This window comes from Rhipicephalus microplus, unplaced genomic scaffold, assembly GCF_043290135.1.
Source record: "Rhipicephalus microplus isolate Deutch F79 unplaced genomic scaffold, USDA_Rmic scaffold_575, whole genome shotgun sequence".
Lineage (NCBI taxonomy): Eukaryota > Metazoa > Arthropoda > Arachnida > Ixodida > Ixodidae > Rhipicephalus > Rhipicephalus microplus.
This window is the reverse complement of record NW_027465134.1, coordinates 2,709-26,491: the sequence shown is the minus strand read 5'-3', so window position 1 is coordinate 26,491 and position 23,783 is coordinate 2,709. Positions and strand designations below refer to the sequence as shown.

Here is a 23,783-nt window from a genome sequence, read left to right as displayed (position 1 = left end):
GCTGGAACGTGGTGACGTTCCGCCAATTGTTGGGCCCTCCGGACCAACCTTTCTCCAAACTGTCTTTAGTTGGGCAGAAATATTTTCCGGGGGAATGGGCGGGGGCACCACCTTGATTAGAAGTGGGAGCTGGGCGGGCAGATGTGGTAGAGTATAGTTGTGTATTGTCATGCCACAGGGGGAAAATTTTAATGGAGGAGAGGGTGCTAAATGTGCCCTTTTGCCACCTCCCCCCGCCCCCAGCTGGCGCCACTGCCTGTATGTAGCTTGAAGGAGTACTGACACAAAATTTTGAAGGCTAGATACTTTGTGGAATAGAATTGTGGCACACACGCATCATGAACAAAATATCAATGAACAATACAGCCTAGAACATATTTCATCGTAGTAAACAACCAACCGCCACTGCGTTACGAGTTTGTGTCAGCTGCCGCAATCCTAGCGAACGTTCTCTCCCAAAGTCCCTAGATTTTTCCCTGGTAAAAAGAACAAATCTAAGGGCAATTACTTCTCTCCTAACAGACCTTTTCAGCAGGAGGAGGCAGCAGGTTCGCATGGGAATACAAAGGTGTCCTTTCCTCGGCAGTGGCAGTGGGTTTTCGGGGCATCACACATATATACGCGATTTCTCGAAGGGAGCCTCAGTCGAAAAGAGGTGCCAACGCAATGTGCACGCGCACGCAGTTTTTTGTGCTGACGTAGCCATCTATGCTTACACGAAAGCCACTCTGGGCCCCGCCTCACTCGGCGCCATGCACGGTTACATAAGAGCGCACCGAGAAACCGAAACTGTGATTTGGTGGCGCACAACAATAAGTGAAGCGTTGGCTACCTATTGTACACAAAAAAGAAAAAAAACTTTTGTGCATCGCGGTGATCCTTTAATGAAGAAATTTTTGGTGGCTGGCCGTACTGGTCACTTTAAATTCCTTTGCAGACGGACTCTATGCAAGCTAATGTGATGCTGTCGTAACAGGCATCACCTTACATACGTATTAGAGCGTTTAAGAACAGTAAAATAATAACCAGTAATCACACAAAGCGAATCGCTTCATGAGTGGGTTGTTTATTCAGCTAATTACTAAAAATCATAAGTTTTTATTGTTTTTAGCCAAATTTGGCCATAATGCTTGACAAGCGCTTAAAACACTGGTTTATTTTTTGTAGAATCCAGTTGCATCCAAATCCGCATCCATTATTTTTGCGTAGCGTACGCACGTGTGTTGACAGCTGCGATGGCACGCAAACCAAAGAAGAAGGTGAATGTTCGACTTCATCATTACGTACACTTAACGTCAAACATTTTGCAGAGTGCTGAACTGGGCTCTGAAGCAACGATCAGTGTATCGTTCTGCTTTGTACAGTAATGTCACGGGACGGAGTTGCAGCGGTGCAAAGTCCGCCTGCGTGCTTACGACATGTTTTATGTAGTGTCAGCTTATTTATTAACTCATTTCACCCTTGGCTGAACTGCTCGCGAGGTTTCATGTTGTATATCGACGTTGCATATGAACAGTAAGCTTGTCAAAAGTATCAGATGTCGTTGATTAGCCGTGTTCCTTGATGATCATTCGAGATCGCCAGCCAGTGACGGTTCATTGTACATCAAAATGTTGTAGGGAACTTCTGGAGCGGCCACTCATTACATAAGCAGAAGGAGGGCTTGTAGGAAACTTCAGTTGTCATTGAAGGACTTCAGGTGAGGAACAATTATGTATTCGCTTTGTTTTGTGTACGAGTGTCAACAGCCGTGTATAGACTAAAGCGGCGTCGTACAGTGCACTTTCGGTCTCAGTCGAAATTCTATCCGGACGAAATTTGTCGACTGGTTCAGGGCCGCAACTTGCTAAATGAACCAATCGCGACTGGAAATGCGCTGTGTGGCGCACGGTTTTCTTGTGATCTAGATCGGCTCGTATAGAAATCGGGTTTCTTGATCTCACTCGGCTTCTTTGCTCAATATGCATGAGAGGTTCCAGCGCAGCCAAGCAATTTGACGCTGTTCAGGGCTCTACTGGGATCTGAAGTTCTCGCGTGAAAACTATGAAAAAAATGCATTATTCATGGAGATGTCACTTTGCAGGAGACTGTGCATATTGAAAGGAATATATCCAGTAGAGCCGAAACACCGACGACATGTCAATCACGGAAACTCGGCACACAACACCTTTTACCTGGTAAAAGACATCAAGTTCATTGCCCATGAGCCCATCATCCAGAAATTCCGGGATTTCAAGGTAAGCACACTCTGCAACACTCGTTTATTGGGAATTTACGTTAGGTCCGTTCGATTCACCTGCACCAATCCGAACCGGTGCTGGCTGTGCACGTGAAGTTCAGAAATTGTGCAGCGCGAGTTCAGCGGTACAGGCACAGCATGACACCCGAAATTAATGACAATGTGCCGACAAGGTGCAGGCCCTATTTCTGTTCGCTTAATTTACACCGTTCAGCTAACACTGATCGATGGCGAATCGCACGTGCGGACAGTTTATGAGGTGCAAACATCTTGGCGAAATACACCGAGTTTGTAGAGGCGGGTACAACGCCTACGCCTAAGTGCTGCGTCGTCTGCTCAGCTGCACGCGTGGCTGCACCAAGCCCACATAGTCGGCATAGGAGGTGCAGGAAAATTGTGCACCAGTGCTGCTCCTCTTCTGCACCTTTCGAAACGAATAGCAGGGTTCAGAGGTCGTCAATGCTGCACCGCTGAAAGGAATGGCAACGTGCAGCATCTCGTGAACTGGTTCACGTGGTGCATGCGAATCGAACGGACCTGTCATTGTCCACTCGGTTGAGAGAAAAAGAACAGAGAGAGAGAAAAAAAATATGTAACATAGTCAATGTCTACCTACCTATTTTACTCAGCAACTTAGGCAGTTAGCTCCCTTACGTTCAGTTTTCTGTTGCAGAATCTGTTTTACAGACTGCCCCCATGCTGTGTAAAAAGTTCTGCTGTTTCTGGTTATGGTCTTGGACATGCACACAGACGAAAAAAAGGAATGCACAATTTCATTGTTCCTGTTACTACATATTAGACTTGTGTGCATTTTGAATGTAGATTTAGTGCATGCACCGTGAAAAAGCTTCAGAGACATGATTTCTTTGCTGGAAATTTTGTTAGAGTCAGTGTTTGTGCAGGAGCTCGCTGGTTCTGAAGCAAGTCCTGGTGTTTAAGATGTGCAAGTTCCTTGCACTCCTGCATCTGTGCATTGATGTTTTTTATTTCCCCAGATATTCATCAGGAGACTTAGGAAAGCTATCGGCAAAAATGAGCGAGACACTGCTGAGCACATTCGTAGCAACGAACCTGTGTACAGAGTTGATCACATTGTCAAAGAGAGGTAAGCTAGCATGATTTTGGCTGAGTAAGCATTGAAATCATGTGTTTGGGTACCTAGCATACCTGATCTCTACATGTGCTTTTTTACAGAGAAGGCCGTTTGGCTGTAAAACATTTTTTTTTAATCCAGCTTGCCTGAATCGAATCTTATGCTTTCTTTTTCTGTGTTGTGAAACATTGTAGGCAGTACTTTTACGTCTTTGTAATACTTGAGATTTGTGCTGCTTCATCATTACAACATTATGATACTTTATTTTCTTTTTCTACCAGATACCCCACATTTGTGGATGCACTGAGGGACATTGATGATGCTCTCTCCATGTGTTATCTATTCTCTTCATTTCCGAAGGGGAAAGTTGTGAAACCACATCTTGTTCATCTTTGCCGCAGAGTCATTGGTAAGTTGGAAGTTCGAAACAAAATTGTGGCGGAGTTGGACAACCAATTGGGCAAAATACTGATGAGTATTCAAATGAATTTGGAAAATATTGGGAAATGTTTACAGTTGATATCTCTTTTTTTTTTGTGCTGTAGGTTGTTTTTCGTTAGTAGGGACCACCACATTGGTTTTCAAACACTTTTATTGACTGGAGATTTATCCCCACTAAATATCGTACGAGGTGCATTTTCTCGCGACCTAAAAATTGTAGTTGCACTTGCTCAAATGCAAATTTGAAAGGCTCCTCCTAGAAATCAACTGTCTCTATTCATGCGTATCATTGAAAAAAATTTAGTAAAATAATTATATTTTTCCTAGCTTACCTGCGTGAAATCGTTATGATCCATCATGACTGCCATTTCGGAGTTCAGCAACACAGCCATAATGCGGTGATTAACCGATAATGCTAATTAACTTCACTGACCATAAACTGATTATCTCTGGCAGCTTTGTAAAACACCAATGTGGCACTTCAGATATTTCATGCTGTCTTCTTGGGCTAGCGTTGTGCAGGTTCAAAAGGGACACTTAAGTGCAAAGGGATTTTTCACCTATTAGTGAAGTACCATTTGGCAGTCTTTAAAAACGCCACTTTTAGCGTGAAACGACCCTTCTTAAGCGAGAAAAAGCATGAAAAGAAAATGCGTGTGGAGACGCCACCTTGAGATTCCCTCACCAAACACTGTGGCGTCATGAATTCTGAAGGTGTCTGCTAGGTCCTATGTTAGTTTTTAATTGAAAAAGATGAAGTACATTGTCATCTGTGGGTGCCGTAGAACCAGCATACGAAATCTAAAAAAAAGTTAACCTAGCCAATGTCGCGAAAATACAAAAATTACATGTTGAAGTTTTCAATGTCTTGTGCGATCATTTCGGTGCGATAATTAAAAAATAAAGTTCAACCTTGATTTTCCCCGCTAATAATGAACTTATGACACCAACACTTATGTTATTGAGTTCTCAGAGTACACTTTGTCAATCTAAACCAAGTCATTGTTTCCCTTTAGTGTCCCTTAAGTATTTTTGTCTTGTGGTCAAAACTTTGTCCGCCATTTTGTTTGTGTCTATCATTATGTGTACACCAACTACGCTTACCATTCTTGCTGGGCATTCATGTGCATTGTGTTTTTGCAGTGGAGTTCATGCACTATGTGATTGAAACACGGGCACTGCGCAAAGTGTTCGTCTCCATCAAGGGTTTCTACTACCAGGCAGAGATCATGGGTCAGACAATAACGTGGATCGTGCCACACAATTTTTCCTTCCGGGTAAGGTACTGCATTCCTGAGGGGCCGTTGTGTGTGTCTTGTGTGAGGTGCCACGGTGTATGGCTGAGTGACCCATGTTATTCTCGTTACCCATTCAGCAACCAGTAGACGTGGACTTCAAGATCATGGTCACGTTCACCGATTTCTATGTCACACTGATGGGGTGTGTAAACTACAAGCTGTACCACTCACTGAATCTTCACTACCCACCAAAGGCAAGCTTCGTGATTTCCTCATTAAATATCTGTGGGCTCGCTGGTCTTATAATACATTGTTTCAATCACAGCTGGAAAATGAGCCTCCAGAGCCTACTGATGCCGACGATGAAGACGAAGTGTCGGAGGTAGGGCGCGAGTTCTGTTTGCACCATCAGAAATTGGGCTTTCTGTGTGGTTTTTTGTATTATCAGCCTTGCATGGTGATGAACTCTGATGGACATTACTTTCTTATGCAGCGCGTTGCTTCCCTGAACAGCAAGCTCAAGTCTGTTCTCACCAATGCCGTGGCTGATGATGCACCTCAGATGGACGATTTCCCTGATGTGAGCTGATGTTCCATTCATTTTTACTGGCTTGTCAACTGGCTCGCAAACCTCAGTGCTCTGTAAGGATTCTGTGTTGGCTGAAAAATGCGGCTGCCCTTTTATTGATAAGGTCCTAAGACTTTTATGGCGCATAGAACTAATGTGATGTTTGAGAGAGCTTATGGATTGTACCAGCTTTGAGGATTTTTGATGCTTGGCATTGGTGCAGCAACTATTAGCATGCTTGCCAACTCTCTCGAATCGTCCAGGAGACTCCCCAGTTTTGACCTTATTGATTGTACGAATGTTCTGTTGAATCTCCGGAAATGTGGCCGCCACAGTGTAAGCAGCTATTTTTTTTTTCTTCAGTCTTCTTTTTAATATTATTATTTTTGTGGTCACGTGCGTACACCAGCCTTTCCTGCTGTGGCATTTGCGGCGCTGCGGAAGACCACTCGCCACTACTCTTGTGTAGTTCATTGTAAGCATACCATAGAGTCCCGCTGCATAAGTCCTGAGACTCGCTGGCCACCGTACCAAAAGAAGGCGAGGGAAATGGTACTACTAACAACTTTTGCAACTGTCTGTCTTCCTCCCTGCATTTTGTGCACTAGGCCTACGTTGCCTGCCCAGGCGTCAATCCTGTTTGTTACGTTGTTGGGTGGGGGTGCGTATTTTCACCCGAGTTCATTCGGGAGGCCGATGGCGGTGTCAAAAACTATAAAGTAGCACTTGCAAGTGCCTTTGGACTTGTGCACCGCTGGGTTTCCGTGATTTGTGACTTTGTGGAAAAGTGGTATGTATGGATTCTGTAACGTGCGCCTGTGATGTGTTTCACATGGTGGCACAACTATCATAAAAGTGCACATCGCTTCACAGAAGCATCAGAACTACGTTTGTTGCGGAAGGGCTGGACAACATCGGAACTTTCTTTCAAAATAGGTGTGAACAAAGTGCAATGCACACAAAATGCCTATTCACAAAATTTTTTGTAAAACAGAACTTGCCACTAAGCGTTTGGGATGATGCAGAATGGTTGCTTCGGAAAATTTTCTCGAAGTGCGAGCGCGTGATGCGGTGCGGGTGTGGATGTGCGAAAATAAACTGTCATTGTCGAGGAAATGCCCAGCAGATGTCGAACACACAGCGGTTGAGGCTTTAAAACGTCGTGTTTTCGTAATCTCAGTGGAGTGAAGCAACGACTGCATGTCGCAAGCGTCTCAGCCTCAGTAACTTTTGATATACAAAAAAAAAAAATCCCCCCCTCCCCCCTCTTTGCGCCTCGGCCGTCTCTCGAATTGTCATGCGGCTAGGCTGGCAGTTATGCATTCACCCATTGCAAACTGTATTGGTTCGTTGTCGGCAGTGCTTACATTACTACTTTCAAGCATTTGCTTGAAGATGATTAGCTGTTGGAGGCTTGACACTTCTACCTCAATATTACCAGTTGCCTTCTACGACCGCTATTGTGTACAAGGGTAGTGAAGACATTGCAAGCAATATAAAACTGCTGTTGCTATGGTAAAACTTTTTTACAAGGCATACTGCAGTTTCTTGCAATCAGTATTCAAAAGCTTTTGCAGAAGTTTTCGGTTGCATTGTGAGTTTGTGTTGTCCACCATATTAGATTATACTTTGCGTGCCGTTCATTCTGTGTGATGCATTGAATAGTTGTGTGGCATCTGTAGAGTAGTGCAGGACAATACAGATTTTGGTTTTTCATGTTATGTACATATTGGAGTCTTTTAAGTTCAGATAGTATAAATGCACATTATGCAGAAGCGTTCAATGCCTGAGTTACTGTGAATAGTGACAGTCGCAAGACCTGAAAACTTTAGTTTATCGGGTAGCTTGACAAGTGTTAGAGTAATTAGTGAGCTTTTATGTTTACTACCTTCTTCAAGTAATGTGCTGCCAAACATCATTTTTTTCAAGACACATTCATGTGCAACTGTTTAATTTTAATTTATGCATCTTTATATAGGATTATAGCTGTTAGCTCCTGGTATTGAAGGCAAGAAAAATGAATATTGCTACGAGTACATTCATGTTTAACTGTACGATGTTTGATTGCTGTTATGACACATTTGGGTGCACGTTGAAGAACCCCAGGTGGTCGAAATTTCCGAAGCCCTCCACTACGGCGTCTCTCATAATCATATGGTGGTTTTGGGACGTTAAACCCTACATATCAATCAAATCAATGTTATGACACTGATGCGGTGTCAGGCCTCTGTCAGAAACATGCAAAGAGTGTGTAGTTTGTTGCTCTTTGATTCTTTGTCAGCCTGCTCTCATATATAGAATGCTATTAAACATACGCTTTAGTACTAGTAGGTAGTCAGTGAACTGATGAGTTTGGGTATGTTTGAGGTCACTGGACTTCTTTGCTGCGCTTTTTAAAAAGGCCTTTTACATGGCACTTCAGTCACAGCTCCTTACTATTCACACACGACGTCTCGCACCTCCTTTATTGTCTAAAAAATGCATCATCTTCCTTCTTTCCATTATTTCATTTCTTTCACTTGCGAGCTTGTTTCTGGCATAACGCAAGCTTTTGCAGTCAAGGAAATCGAATGAACCGCGTTTTAGTGCACAGCTGTAATTGTCAGGTAAGTCCTTTACTCTAGCTTTTAGCAGTGTCTACATTTCTATTCTAAAATAGTACATTTCCTTCAGTTTTCGTGACATTTTACCAGTTGCAAGATTTACATGAAAAAGAGTGCACTAAAATATAGGACCCTGCCATCTATCATTGTTAGACTTACCACGCCTCTGCACAATGCTTCCATGACTTATGGATGTACATGTCCGGAATAGCTGCAAAATGAGCCGCTATTTTTCAGAGGTCTGTGTACTCATTTCAGGTTGAAGGTGAGAGTAATAAGGACATCAAGAACGAGGAAGAGAAGCAAAAGAAATTTCTGAATCTTTTCTCTGGACTGAAAGTCTTCCTTGGAAGGGAGGTGCCTCGGGAATCACTCACATTTGTGCTACGGTATGAGGCATATGAAGCATTTACTATGTCACAGCAACCAATATGTCCTTCGCTTTTCTAATGATGGGCTTCAATTTTACAGGTGTCATTAGGGACTTAAATGTCTTTTGAGCACACTTTCCTATCTTCGATTCATGTGCCTTCTGTGCTCAACATTGAATAATTACTGGTGTCTTATCTGCCAAGACTTGGTGATTTTGAGGCACACTGTGATGGAGGGCACCAAGAAATTTTGACTGCCTGGTATTCTCTGATGTGCACCTAAATCTGAGAGTGGGGGCCTCCAGCGTTTTCGCCTCTATGGAAAATCAGACTGGTGGGTCTGGAATCGAACTGTACAGGACATTTCATATAGCCTGCAATATTCTTGCCCACAGGTGGCGGGATCGAATCCCGGTTGCTGCAACCACATTTTTTTGCCCGGGGCAAAACTGCTCGAGGTTGGGTACTTGTATTTACTTAGGTGCACATTAAAGAACCCCAGGGGATGGAAATTTCCAGAACCCTTCATTACAAGGTTTTCTATAACCTTATCATGGTTTCAGAACATTAAACTAAATCATTTATACTATTTTAATAAGCTTGATATGCACAATGGGCAAAGGATTCGGATTCCAAGACCTCCCACAGAAATTCTTACTATTGTTTCCCGAACTCGAGCTTTTTTAACAAGAAGACAGTCATGCTATGCTTTATGTTGCGTTACATTGTGTGTTGCCTTTTCTAAAGCACTCACTTCATAAACAGGCAGGGAAATCACTGTGCTCAGCTGTTGCTGCTGTGGGTTCTGTAGATTGCTAAAAAAATCACCCTAAAATGGCAAGAAAAGTAAAAGAGAGAGAGAGAATTTACAGAAAGGTAGAGAGGTCACGGGAAAAGTAAAGTTGCTGAATAGATTGCTTGAGAATGACCGCTGAAACAGTGCTGTTTATCCTTTTACACTCCATATACTATTGCAAAAGTTTCACAAGAGATAAAATTGATCATGTGTGAATCCTGGAGCAACAAAAAAAAAAATCTTCAATAGGTGCATTTTTTTTTTGGCTACAGTTCTTTCGGTGCAGAGGTGTCGTGGGACGAGTCCCTCTTCGTTGGCTCCACATTTCCGAAAACGACCCCACAGTGACTCACCAGATTGTCGACAGGCCAGAAATCAAGAAACGCTACATGAACAGGTATGGACACCTGCTAATGGTAGTCTTGCCACTGTTTTCACGGGGCGAAAGATGGCATGCGGTTGCGTGGTTCGTATCAGTCAGCAGTGTCACTTGTGTCAGTGTGCTATTTATGTTTTGACGTATAATTACTAACAATGACGCCAAGCAAACATATATCTGCCAAGTCGCGCAGATTTCCCAGGAATCTCCCGGATTTCAACCAATTCTCATGTTTATATGGTTGGCTAAGAAACCTCCCAGAAGTTGAAATTTTTGTGCGTTATCTGGCCGCATTGCACTGTGTCTAGCGGGCCGAAATTCAGATGTTCCAAACACTTTGGTGCGTCACGTTCCCAAACCATCTAGCAATGGCCAAGAGCAACGTGCTGGAAGCTTTGGGAGGACACATTTTGCCCAATGAAACTGCGGTCACTTTCAACCCAACCATATATGACGACAAAAAACTGAAAGAACTCTGAAAGTGCACATGCACTCAACGGTCACCCAGTCAAAACAACGCTTTTTTCCACAAACACTGACGACAAAACAGCGACAGATGAGATCATTGGTAGCCGTAACCGCCGTGAGTGAAACTGTGGTCACTGCGTCGCGATTATTCATAGGGACTGGGAGCTCTGAAGATATGCAGCTAACACAGAGGTAGATTAATGGCAATAAAGGCATAAAAAAACGCACGAAACCTTTTGCTGTTCATGTCAATCTTCGCATATGACTACGCTGGAGTGTGCTTGACTGCTTTTCAGTTGGTCTTAAGTGAAGCATTGATGCGCTTTCGCGGCAGCTAGCTGTGGCGTCCTTTAGTGGTCCGTTCGTGTGTGTTCCAGAAGGCATTTTTTTTACAGAAAAAAATGTTTGGTGCATATACCATGGTTTGGATACCAATTTTGCTTTTTCTTTAATATACAAAGTTGCGGTTAATAAGGCTTTTTTTATTCCTCTTGAGATTGATCCGTACGTATTACCCACATTCCACTATAGTGCTGACATCCCACTTGCATTGTTTGTGAGCGATTATGAGACCTTAACGTTTATGCTGTTCGGGCACCCCCCCCCCCCTTCTTTTCTGTGATGTTTCCTTTTTTTTTTCTCTTTTTTCCTTTTGAAAAAGGGGTGCTCATTATCAAAAGTATAGAACTCAAATTTTGTGCAAAAATCGAAGCGCAACCCTAGCCTTATCATATGGAAAAAAGAAATAAAGGGTGTGCTTATCATTACTCAAAACTGCATCAGCAATTCAGTGTCAGCAAAACGAAGGCTTGCACCCTGTAATCGTGTACTTAGCCTCATAAAGCAATCATTGCGTGATTGTAAATCTGGAAGTTAACTGACTTCTGGTAATGGCAGGAATGGAGGTGAGAAAAAAAGCCTGCCTTCTGAACTCTTCATCGTGACCTTGTCTCAAGCGTTTAAATGCTACGTTCTAGGTAGGGTGATGGGATAATTGTTGTTTCATGTGTAAAGGAGTAGAATGTTATTGCAAGTATATGAATACTGTGGGGAACTTACTTTAATGTCATTTTCGTTTTGTAGTGTATGTTTAGTTTTGTAAATTAATATATATGCCTTATGCAGGTACTACGTGCAACCACAGTGGGTCTACGATTGTGTCAACTACCGCAAGCTGCTCCCTGAGCAGGACTACTTCATGGGCGAAGTTCTGCCACCGCACTTGTCGCCCTTCGTGGAAGAGAAAGAGGGAGACTATGTTCCTCCCGAGAGGCTGGCCATGCTGCGTGTACAGCGGGGCGAAGGTTGGTCTCCGCTCTCACTTTCCAAGTGCCGGTCTTCGACACTGCTGTACATTGTGTGACTCTTTGTGCTGTGCATTGATTTCAGCCATTGCTGTCGTAAGGCACAAAAATCTGAAAAGTGCAATATTTTAATAGTATACATAGTCGCTTTTACGAAACCTACTTAGTTTTTATTGGGATTATTTTTCATGTTAAAGTGAGGTCGCAACAGCTGCGTTTTTTCTCCATTTTTTTTTTTTCCCGCACCACCTTTCGAAAAAGCCAGGGTAGTGCACCCTTTGTCGCCAAAAAAAAAAAAGAGAACACTTAAATATAAAAAAAAAATGGACAACTGTGTCCATCTAGCAGATAATGTACAAAGCATGTCAAAAGTAAAAAATGTCAAAAATACACAATTTCTAAGCGGCCGGTGATTCGCCGGTCAAAGCGCTTTTGGCCTCACTAACCCGACCGGCAGATCGCAGGCCGAGGTAGTGAAATGGTTACCGTAATTGCTCGAATCTAACGCGCACCTTTTTTCTCGGTTAAGCGAGTTCATAAATCGCATGCGTGTTAGAATCGAGTACGAAAACAAATGAATACGGTCATTCTATTGCCATCGGCGTTTCTAAAATGGCCGCATTCTACGTGCGTCGGCATGCAGCGTCGGCCATTTCTGCCTATATGTTTCTCATGTGCGGCACTTCGTATGTGTGCTAAGGAGTTCGTCATCTGATAGTGCATTAGCATCAACGGCATGGAAGGGCCGACTCCAAAAACTCGACGAGTGCACCACGATGCCGCTTTTAAAAGAAACGTCATCGCGTGTGCCGAAACGGACGGAAATCGGGCCGCATCACGGTCGTTCGGAGTTCCCGAAATGTGCGTGCGGGACTGGCGGAAACAAAAGCAGAATATTGTTTACAGCAAAGATTTATGCAAACGCTTCAGCGGACCACAGCAGGGTCGGTTTCCGCAAATTGAAGAGCTGCTCGACGAGTATGAGATTGAGCAGTGAGCGGCAAAGCGGCCTGTGACGACAGAACTGCTCCAAGTGCAGGCTATGCAGTTAGCCTTTGAAAAAGGGCTAATGCCGAGCCGGTTTAAAGCGAGCAGATGCTGGCTTTAAACTCGGAAGGCGAACGGGCATATGCCAAAAGTTGCCGGAAAAGTACGAAGAAAAGCTTCACAGTTTTCAGAGGTTCGTCCTAAACTTGCAGCACAACAACGGCTACCTGCTTGGGCAAATCGGGAATGCCGATCAAACGCCTCTTTACTTCGACATGCCTGGCACCACAACTGGTGAAAAGAAGGGGGCGAAGCAAGTTTGCGCGCTGACATCAGGCCACGGTAAAACTAGAGTGACGGCAAAGCTCCGTTGCACGTCAAATAGGCACAAGCATCCCTCGTACCTCATATTTAATCGGAAGACGCTCCCGAAAGGAGTCGTTTTCCCAAGTGTTGTGATCGTGCGGGCCAACGAGAAAAATGGGTGCGCGTTACAATCAAGGGTGCGGTAGAATCGAGTAAATACGGTATTTTTTTTTTCTCCAATTCTAACAAGTGAGATGTTGGTGTAACAACAGTGTTTAGCACTAGTGTGCTATCGTTCGACAAGGCTTTTTGTCGCTGCTCCAAGACTGTTGCCAAGCTGATGCGAAGACCTACACATGTTCTCAAGGCAAAGGTGTCCTTTGTGTATAAGCAGCTACAGAAGGCTTGCCCAGTTACATATTTAATTAAAAGAGAACTTCTGCAACTCATTTGCAATGACTAATCTCAAGCCATGTTCTTTGCAGTCATCAACATCAATAAAAAAAAAAAAACAGGAAGCTCATTCGAGGTGCCTCTAACATGGCTTGTGAGCCCTAGTATATTTTCATATTCAACTTCAAGCTTCACGATACTTTTGATTCTTATGCATTAAGGCATGATTTTTAGTCATAGCGAGTTGTTACTAGCATGTATAAATTATCACAAATGTGCTCTTCTTAGCTTAAAATAACATGTGTCAAGTTGGGCCCTTGCTTGTTTGTCCTTTCTCTCTGTGTACCTCTGCATACACAAAATGTTGTTGAAATTTTTCTAGTTGTACATGTTCCATGAATTCAATCAAAATGGATCACAGAAGCCAATGCACTGAGAACCAATCTTTTTATTGTAATACTGCATGGTCTTACGAAATCTTTTTTGTCATGGTCTCTCTTTGAAATAAAGAACCGGTGGTCAGTGAAGAAGAGAGCATGGAGGAAGAAGGAACAGCTGAAGACGACGGAACTGCAGAGGAGGGCAAGAACAGTGACGACGTTCCAGGTGAGAAGTGCTGAAATTTCACTCCTGCAACAAATAGCACGAAATTTTGTCAAACTGCTCCGGGGTTTCAAGCTTTGGATTCTGTCACTGGTTGTTGCTCCGCCGAGATGTAAAAAACTCAATATTTGGGCCACCAAGGTTGCGATTGCGGGCCAATAATTTTTCTGCGGACGAAACAGCACTCATACATGCGTTTCAGTCAAGCCATGACTCCGTGCAAGGTGCTGACGCAAGTTGTGTTGTTCAAGTCGGCCCGACAGCAAAATGTACTTTCTGCAGATGCTCGTGGCTTCTAGGCCAATCGGCGATCAAGTGTGGTAGTAATTGATCGGCTGATATTGTCCGTTCCAGCAACGCCGCTAGAATAAAGTTTTTTCGTTAAATAAGGTTTTCCTGTTCCATTTTAATGCTGCTGGTAGCTAGTTTCAAGCACCACACGGCCTGTAATTGAGGCATTATTCAGTAATAAATAAAGAGCACAAATAGAATCGACTAACAACAATAACAGCAGACTTTCGCTTTCGAAAAATATAGTAGACTGCATGAAATTTCAGCATTGAGGCACGAGGATGCAAAGGAAGCACTCGCAAGCCACACCAGACCAATTCCTGCTTATGCCCATGCATTGTACACTTGTATGTTATGTCGCTTGTATGCCACATCTGTTGATTTAGAGTGTGACAATTTTGATGTCAAGCCTATTGCTTAGTAGCAAGAACGTAGCACTTGGATGACCAGATACGGTAGTTGTATTTGAAGTGCTATTTTATAATATATGTTATTGATCCTGTATTTTGTTTAATATTTGTGTGTTAAAAAAAATACCGTATTTACTCGCATAATCCTCGCACTTTTTTTGGTGGAAAACCGATACAATGTTGGCGGTGTGAGAATTACACAAAGAAAACTTTCCTCGAAAACTTACAGAGCGAAAGAGAAAAAGAAGTGGCCGCAAATCGGGATTCTCATACCAGCAACTAACAGCAAGCTTTGAGAAATACTACTTAAAACTCACCTCAAAAATAAAAGCACAGGTTCAACACAAGGCAAGATTTATTGAGACACAAAAAGTGCAAGCAAATAGTCGAGAATTAGAATACCATACGCAAAGCTTGTGGGCGTTGCAGTAGCGTTTGTTACTCATCAGGAGCACTCAAAAGGTAAGAGTAGCATGTTAGTATTGGGCTGATGGCTATTTAACAGAATCGTCCACAGTTTCCTTCTGAAGAATAAAGTTTACCATAAATACCAGTCTTATGCACACGGCAGGCCCAACGCGTCTTGGTGGCTATGAGCTGCCGTCCCCAGTAGCAAACCTAAAACTCGTAGACTCTGAAGGGCCTACCGGCGACCCTGTTGCCGTTGTTTAGTTCATGATATCTCACTTTCAACTCGAAAGCAGCCGTGTAGCTTCAGTATCGCCCCATAACGTGACAAGATTACTAACACAACATACAAAACACCCCGCAACGCGCACTTGCCGCTTTGGCTTGGCTTGGATTAGATTGAATCTCCATGCAACAATAGTACACTTTATGCTTAAAGGAGCTCTGAAATCTAATTTCAAAATCGAGATGTGTCCATCATTCAATCGCTTGGTATGCATAGGTCTTCTTGACCAAATTTGAACGGCATCCGTCGCGTGGAAGTTATTTTAATTCGAAGTGAAACAGCGTAGAAAGCTAAGGAGAAAAAAAGGAAAAATAGACTGCCCTGCGACATGGACACTGGTGCTACGTGTTCAGTGTGATACATTCCACAAATACCATCCTGAGTGACGATGCCCTAGTAGCGATGACGTGTATGATGCGAGTGCTCTTATCGTGGCGCCGACTGGCGCCAAATGCAGAAACGCACTCGCTCGTTCACTGCCGGGCTAGGGCCTGGCTAGGGCGAGCAGGTGCAGTCTAGCTCGGCCGTGGCTCGTCACGTCTGATTTTCATCGCACCAGTTTGAATGGTTTCGTGAAATTACCAAGATGAAAACCACCTTTAAAAGAATGGTAAAAAAAAAAAGAACATGATTAAACGTGTGCTTGTCGGTCAGCATGTCGGGGAATTGTTGTGAGTTGCAGTCGTCTAGTTCGAAGCACGAAAAAAGCGCAATGAGGGCGTCTTTTTATATTACAGTCGAGCCCAACTATATCGAACTCGTTTATATCAAGTTATCCCGTATATCGAACAATTCCTAAACACAGTAAGTCTACATTGAGAATATATAGCAAAAGTTACCGTAATTACTCGGATCTAATGCGCACCTTTTTCCGGTTAAGCGAGTTCATAAATCGCATGCGTGTTAGAATTGAGTCCGAAAAAAAAAATGAATACGGTCATTCTGTTGCCATCGGCATTCCGAAATGGCCGCCCCCTACGTGCGTCGGCATGGCGCGTCGGCCATTTCTGCCTATGTGTTTCCCATGTGCAGCACTTCGTACGTGTGCTGAGGAGTTCGTCATCTTGGTGTGCATTAGCATCGAGGGCATGGAAGGGCCGACTCCAAAAACTCGAGGAGTGCACCACGATGCCGCTTTCAAAAGAATAGCCGTCGCGTGTGCCGAAACGGACGTAAATCGGGCTGCATCGCGGTCTTTCGGAGTTCCCGAAACGTGCGTGCGAGACTGGCGGAAACAAAAGCAGAAAATTGTCGACAGCAAAGATTCACGCAAAAGCTTCAGCGGACCACAGCTGGGTCGGTTTCCGCAAATTGAAGAGCTGCTCGCCGAGTATGTGCTTGAGCAGCGAGCGGCACAGCGGCCCGTGACGACAGAACTGCTCCAAGTGCAGGCTATGCAGTTAGCCTTAGAAAAAGGGCTAATGCAGAGCCAGTTTAAAGCGAGCAGGTGCTGGCTAACTAACTTTATGAAGAGGAAAGGCTTTTCCCTCCGAAAGCAAACGGGTATATGCCAAAATTGCCGGAGGAGTACGAAGAAAAGCTTCAGTTTTCAGAGGTTCGTCCTAAACTTGCGGCACAACAACGGCTCCCTGCTTGGGCAAATTGGGAATGCCGATCAGACGCCTCTTTACTTCGACATGCCTGGCACCACAACTGTCGAGAAGAAGGGGGCGAAGCAAGTTCGCGTGCTGACATCGGGCCACGGTAAAACTAGAGTGACGGCAATGCTCCGTTGCACGTCAGATAGGCACAAGCTTCCTCCGTACCTCATATTTAAACGGAAGACGCTCCCGAAAGGAGTCTTTTCCCCGAGTGGTGTGATCGTGTGGGCCAACGAGAAAATGGGTGCGCGTTACAATCGAGGGCGCGGTAAAATCGAGTAAATACGGTACTGTTTTATCGAATGAAAATAGCAATGACAACTGATATATCAAACTCCATGTGCCTCAAAAGTGCCCCAGCAAGTTGGCTTTCCCTCGCGGTGGCGGGGAAAACTGCCGGCGCCACCCTAGAAAAAGTTGGTTAGACCCGGGTTGTGCGCGGGCGAACACCTCCCTCCAAGAAATGATCCTGGCCCGCTCGCAGCGCTTACAGCCAATCAGAGGCCGTCGTACTTTCTCCCAGGCGCGGAGGCGGTAGAAGTGAGCGCCATTTTTTCTTTCTTTATGCTTGTGTGCCTGCTACTGCCGATTCAGCGTGGTCTGTGGTGCTGCCTGTTGGTGCTCTGTGAACTGTATTGGCGCGCTGTCGTCATGGCTTGCGCAAGGAGGCAAAATTTGCCGTTCGCCGCGAAACTCGGAAATCATCAATCGGGTTGAGCGTGGTAAAAAGAAGTCCGACGTCGCCGCCACGTACAAAATTTTAAGGAGCACCTTGAGTACTATCCTGAAGAACAAGGCAGACATCAGGGCCAAGTCTGACAAAAGACCAGGTGCCCGTGGCGCCCGACGTGTGCGCACTGCTGTGTACGAAGATATTGAAGCGGCCGTTTACAATTAATTTGTGGACGTTCGGTCGCAAAACATCTCGGTGTCCGGCCCGATGATCGAGCAGAAAGCCAAGGGCCTTGCTTTTCTGCTTGGCAGGAATGATTTCCAAGGCAGTTCAGGCTGGCTTTAGCGCTTCAAAAAACGGCACAACATCGTTGGCAAAGCTGTTACAGGTGAAAGCAGAGCGGCGGACCTGGACAGCGTAGAAAAATGGCTCGAGGAAAACTGGCGAGATATCGCAGCAAGATATAGAGCCCAAAATATGTTCAATGCGGATGAAAACGCTCTATTTTGGCAAATGTTGCCAAACAAGACACTTGTATGTCACGGCAACAAGACAAGCGGCAGCAAGGCAAACAGAGCTCGTGTGTCCGTGCTGTTGGCAGCTGATTTAGACGGATCGAAAAAGCGTCGACTTCTGTTTATCGGGAAAAGCACGGCACCGCGGTGTTTTCGAAATGCACTGTTGCTTCCAGTTACTTACCGAGCAAACTCAAAAGCGTGAATGACCGGGGGAGCTTTTCAGCAGATGGCTATCGTCGTGGAATGATGATTTGGTAGGCGAAAATCGCAAGGTGTGCCTGCTTATGGACAATTGTTCATCTCACCACTGCAGTACGACCTTCAGCAACATCGAGCTGCGTTTTTTGCCCCCGAACACTACGTCTGTACAGCAATCACTAGATCAAGGCGTTATACGCGCAATGAAAGCCGGCTTTCGGAAGCGCCTGGTGAGAGGCTGCTGCAGAACCTTCGTGTCGGCAGGGAGCTTAAGATCAACTTGCTCAGAGCTATTTCTGTTGAGTAGATCGTGAGCAGATGTCAAGAAGGAGACGATCCAGAACTGCTTTAGGCATGCCGGCTTCCGCATGCCTGGTGATGATATTCCGAATTCTGACTGCAGTGAAGACACCGCATGTGTTTCCGCCGAAGTTCGGAACGAGCTGGAAGAGTTCCCGGGTGCTATCGACGGATCGACATTCGACGAGTTCGTCAGTGCGGACGATGATGTCCCCATCATGGGCCAATTACAGGATGAGGATTACATTGCAGACGTCATGCCGACCACGAGCCAAAGAGACAGCAATATGGAAATCGACGCTGGCCCTTTGCCTACATCCTCCGAAGTGATTAGTGCACTTGCGTTGGTCCGGCGCTATTGCTTGAATGTGGAAGGTTGCGGCCTCAGCTGCTCCGACTCGTTGGACAACGTGGAGGCATGCATGATGTCGCAGGCAGCGAAGTCGTTGATACAGAAAAAAATCTGGGACTATTTTGTTCCACAGTAGGACACGCAAGTAAGCCACCATATTAATAAAGTACTTTTCTTCTAGTTTGTTATGGCCCCGTCGCGGTGGTCTAGTGGCTAAGGTACTCGGCTGCTGACCCGCAGGTCGCGGGTTCAAATCCCGGCTGCGGCGGCTGCATTTCTGATGGAGGCGGAAATGTTGTAGGCCCGTGTGCTCAGATTTGGGTGCACGTTAAAGAACCCCAGTTGGTCGAAATTTCCGGAGCCCTCCACTACGGCGTCTCTCATAATCATATGGTGGTTTTGGGACGTTAAACCCCACAAATCAAATCAATCTAGTTTGTTATGTGCCTTTTTGTCAAAACCTATACCAGGCCTATATCGAAGTATGCCATATATCGAACTAATGAATGTTTTTGGCGAGTTCGGTATACCCCGGGCACGACTGTACGTGTGTGTTATCGACACGACCACAAGCTATCAAAAGTGGAAGTGCGTGTAGTCAGATATCATCGCTAACAAGTGACATGCAGGTATCGTTGAATTTTAGTTCATCTGTAGGCTATGCGTCCGCGTAAAAGTGGTAGGTAATACCATGTTAACTGCGGAAGGCTGGATAGGTGGGGCCATCTGGAGGCGCAAAAAAGAGCCTGACAAGCAGGAAACGTGTTCTATTTCTCCGCTGATGCTCATTCATACTAGCTATATTGCATTGACCCCTCTACGTATACCTGAATGCTTTGCACGCCAAAACACACCAATCGAGCTGAGACAAACGAGTGATCATGGCTGAAGCGTGCATCCTCGGGCACATCTGCAGTGCTGCTTGAAACGCCGTCCATTTCAGAATCACTGTTCTGCAAAAGGTCGATGGAAGCCAAAATAATTCGCGACGTCGCGAATATCGGGGATACCAAGCTCCATACTATCCTATTGAACCCGAGTCGACACTTTGTACGGCGACGACAGCAATGCAGGTGACAAGGCATGACTGAATGTGTCCGCCTAGTAGACAAAATGTTTGCGGAGCAGTTGAGCCCGATGTCCCTCTTTTCTGTGGAGAAAATGTCAGCTGGGGCGTGATCTGGAGGTGACCGCGAGGTAGCGCCACTGCTGGTGCTCACAGCGCTAAAAATGGCGGGATTGCCGGCCGTATTCAATAGTGCTAAATCCCAGTAATATAAATCAATAAAAGTGATAGCTATTCATTTCTCAGTTGCGTTTTAGGTCGCGAATCGCTGCTACGTGGTCTATTGCTACTCGCTGATGCAAAAATCTTGGCATGAGTAAATTTGATGTCAGTGCTCCTTTAAGAGATGGTGCACGCTATCATCATGAACGGCTGGAACGAGCAGAAGACATTATTGCGGCAATTTTCGGGGGTGCGATAATTACTAGAGGGAAAAAAACGTATTTTTATTGGGCGATGTGGGGGGTGCGATAATTATGTGAGTGCAAGGATTACGCGAGTAAATATGGTATAATGGCCAGACTTCCTAAAACAAACAATATCCGCATGACCGTGAAAATATACATTGTTTGAATGGCACAAAATCCCACTTACAACGAACGTTTCCGATCGCTGCCGATCAGTTACAGCAAACGGAGTCGGCGTTCTAAGGTAAGCACTTGCGTTTCGAAGGGGACATTTGGCAGGCAGCACTACCTCTAGCTAGACTACCTATATATTGACTTTTTGCGTAGTGCCAAATTTTGTTGCACTTGGCTTTTAAGAAGCTTCGAATGGTATTGGCATTCTATTATATTTGAAGTTTGTAATACAGTACAGTTAACTCTCAGGAAATGGAAATTTGTTAAACGGAACTTCCGCCTAAATGGGATTAGTATGATTAGTTTCATAGTATGATAGATTAGTATGATTAGTTAATATGATTAGTTTCACCCGTGCATACTGCAACCCGGTTCACCTCACAGTAAACAGAACTGTTAAATGGAACACATTTTCCCGGTCCCTTCAGATTCTGCTTAATGAGAGTCTACTTGGGTATGTAATGGCACACCTAGCGTCATTCGCATTATTGTGATATCAGTGCAGCACTTCATTTTTCTTTTGCATTTACTTAACAATGCCACATTGTTAGTTAATACTCATTGCATTTAGGCATTGTTAAAGTTGCAGTGTTTGATAAGCCCTGCAAAACTGTTCCAACGTAATCTCTGAATGGCTTCATTGAAGGTGCTTATTACCTTATGAACTGACTGCTGCTAAAATCTTAAGAGTCGGTCAAGTACGAGCCGAGTTAAAAGCATTTGTCACATTCTTTAAGTGATTTTTTTCTCCTTTTGTACTAGTGAGTGTGTTGAAAGATATGGAGGGGTGGGTTGGATGACAAGGGGTGAAAAAATGCACGGCTTACTTTCAGTGTGATTGCGATTGAGCTTGCGGGAACGTGGCATCCCGCGGGGGTAGCGGTGACTATGCTGCTCACAATGTTCAAATCGGCCAATGACCGTGGATTTTGTGTTCCTGGCACGGTCATTTGTGCCTATGGCATAATTTGTCGACAGAAGAGCAAGCGATTTCTTACTGATGGTAGGAACAGCACGAACGTGAAGCATGGGACGAAGGAGTGACACACACACAAGGATGTGAGCGCTCTGTCGTCGTATGTATCCCCCCCTTCGTCGCATGTTACGTTTGCGCCGTTCCTACCGTCATGATTCGCCAACTTGCCCAGCAAGCTTCACTGTTGGATTCCTTACCGACTTTGAGAGATCGTGGTGAATTCCAGGCCACGTGTTGCGCTGTAATGTTTGATTCCCATGTTCTCGGGAGCCAAGACTGCTGATTGGCAGTCCTTTCCGACCAGGCCGAAAAACGTTTTCGCTCGTGTTGAAACTGCAATGACCTTTGATACTCTTTGATAGCACTTTCATGCAACCCTGTCGCACTTTTTCTTGGCAGAATCGGAAGACGAGCAAGATAACGAGAGTGAGGGTGAAGACAGTGGAGATGACAAGGAGGAGGTCAGTGAGGAAGAGGAGGAAGAAAGTGAAGATGACGAAGAAGAGGTAAAGAAAAGTGCAAGCAGGAAGCAGCGCACTAAAGAAGCAAAGAGGAAGCAACCTGACGCAGGATTCGAGCCTGCTGTTGCGACCAAGAAGCCCCTCATTGGCGTAAAGGCAGCCACAGTCGTCCGTGAAGACCCTGAGAAGGTGGCTCAGAGGATCAAGAGTGAAGAGAAACGTCTCGCCGTTCTCATGATTCCGAAAAAGCACAAGCGACTCTACGACAAGATCGTCTTTGGCCAGAAGCGCCGGGCTCGTGAGGTTTGTAGCTATTTGACCTGCCTGGTTTTCGTGGTAAAACTGTTAACATTTAATGATTTTCTATTCTAGTATTTTGTGAGCTATTATTGACCAAGTAGCTGCACCATTGTCAACATAGTATCTACATTGCATGAATAGAACATACTGTTGATTAGGGATGCACAGAAAGGTAATTTTTTATTATGCGTTTCGTTAATGTGAAGTATGGTTATGCACCATTATTAAATTTCTAATAGGGTGTCACCATTGACATAAATTAACAAGTACTAAGATTAGTGCATGCTGTCATTACAGTAAACTCTTGGTAAGCGGAAATGTGTTAAACGGAACTACTGCTTAAACAGAACTATTGCCTCTACAATACTTGGTTACGGGCTTGTATTCTGCACCCATGTTCACCTCTCAATGAAGGGAACTCCTGTTAAATGGAACATATTTTCGCAGTCCCTTCAGGTTCTGTTTACTGAGAGTACTGTACTTTCATGTCAGCTTCAATTTGTTATTAAATCCGACCGCTCTTGTTTCTTTTGTTCACATTACAGGCAGCAGCATTGAAGCAGAAGAGGGAAGAGATAAAGAAGTCTTCAAAGAAGGCGAAAAAGAAATAAAGCGAAGGTCATTCTTGTAACATAGTAAAACACAGTGAGAAAATGTCTGTTTTCACAATTTAAATGTTACTTCGTCACCAAATTTGCTGCTTGACGCACATCAACTGAAAGTCAAGACATTGGATTGGCTAGTGTCCAGTATGCCAGTCTCGTGTCCTTAGGCTGGAAGAAAGCACACACAATCTTGGCAGAGGATAGAAGATGGCTGCACATGTACAGCAAAAATAGCGTGGTTTTCAGTAAGCTGGTGAACTGTAGGCTATGTGCGGTTGTTTGTGAAACATTAAGAGCCTCATTGACCTTTCAAGTGCTGTTGCTTGATGTAGTACTCATGCAACACCTTCTTCAGTGACGAAAACTTTGGTCCCGTGTATCCACACACTCCTTACCTTCAGCCTCTTTTTTCATCCTGTCGCTATTTCCCTTTTCAGTATTGCGATAGTAGCAGCAAACGTTGTACTCCAAGAAACTTCTGCTCACTTCAGTTATCATTCTTAACACGGAAATGGAAAGCATTTTTTCAAGTTGTCCCAAAGTAAAGTCTCTTTCACATTTACGGACATTAGGAGGGTGCATAGAATTTATAAAGCTTCTCATAATCTTCTGAATAGCTTAGAAGCATATCTGTTTGAAATATTAGGCTGAGCACATTGAGAAAAAAATTTTAAATCTACAAGCAACTCTCAAAGCATTTTCTGTGCCTTTTCTGCCCAGTTGAACACCCTTGATATGAGAGATGCATTAGGGAGCATATATTAACTTTTATATGAGGTGTCTCTTATAGGCAAGGTACTACCACGTTCGCGCATTTTCTTACCAACTACTTTAAAATGCCGGCACACTGGCATCACATCCACATTTGCCTACGACATCAGCATCTCTCATAAAAGCGTTTAGTCAGTAGTATGCTGCGTCCGTAGATAAAGCAGAAGTCAACCAGGGTCTGTGCTAGTATGCGGTAA

General features: G+C 44.5%; 1 protein-coding gene across 1 annotated transcript; it reads left to right on the top strand.

Moving 5' to 3' along the window:
• Positions 1–1,190: 1,190 nt before the first annotated feature.
• On the top strand, positions 1,191–22,851 carry LOC119176871 (pescadillo homolog). The gene is given in 16 exon segments (XM_075886010.1): positions 1,191–1,259; positions 1,620–1,699; positions 2,084–2,237; positions 3,235–3,344; positions 3,614–3,741; positions 4,917–5,050; positions 5,149–5,265; positions 5,337–5,393; positions 5,505–5,591; positions 8,441–8,571; positions 9,622–9,674; positions 9,677–9,746; positions 11,322–11,500; positions 13,697–13,792; positions 21,849–22,213; positions 22,756–22,851. Coding segments are annotated over 16 exon segments (1,851 nt in total). The 5' UTR covers positions 1,191–1,235; the 3' UTR covers positions 22,822–22,851.
• Positions 22,852–23,783: the final 932 nt, after the last annotated feature.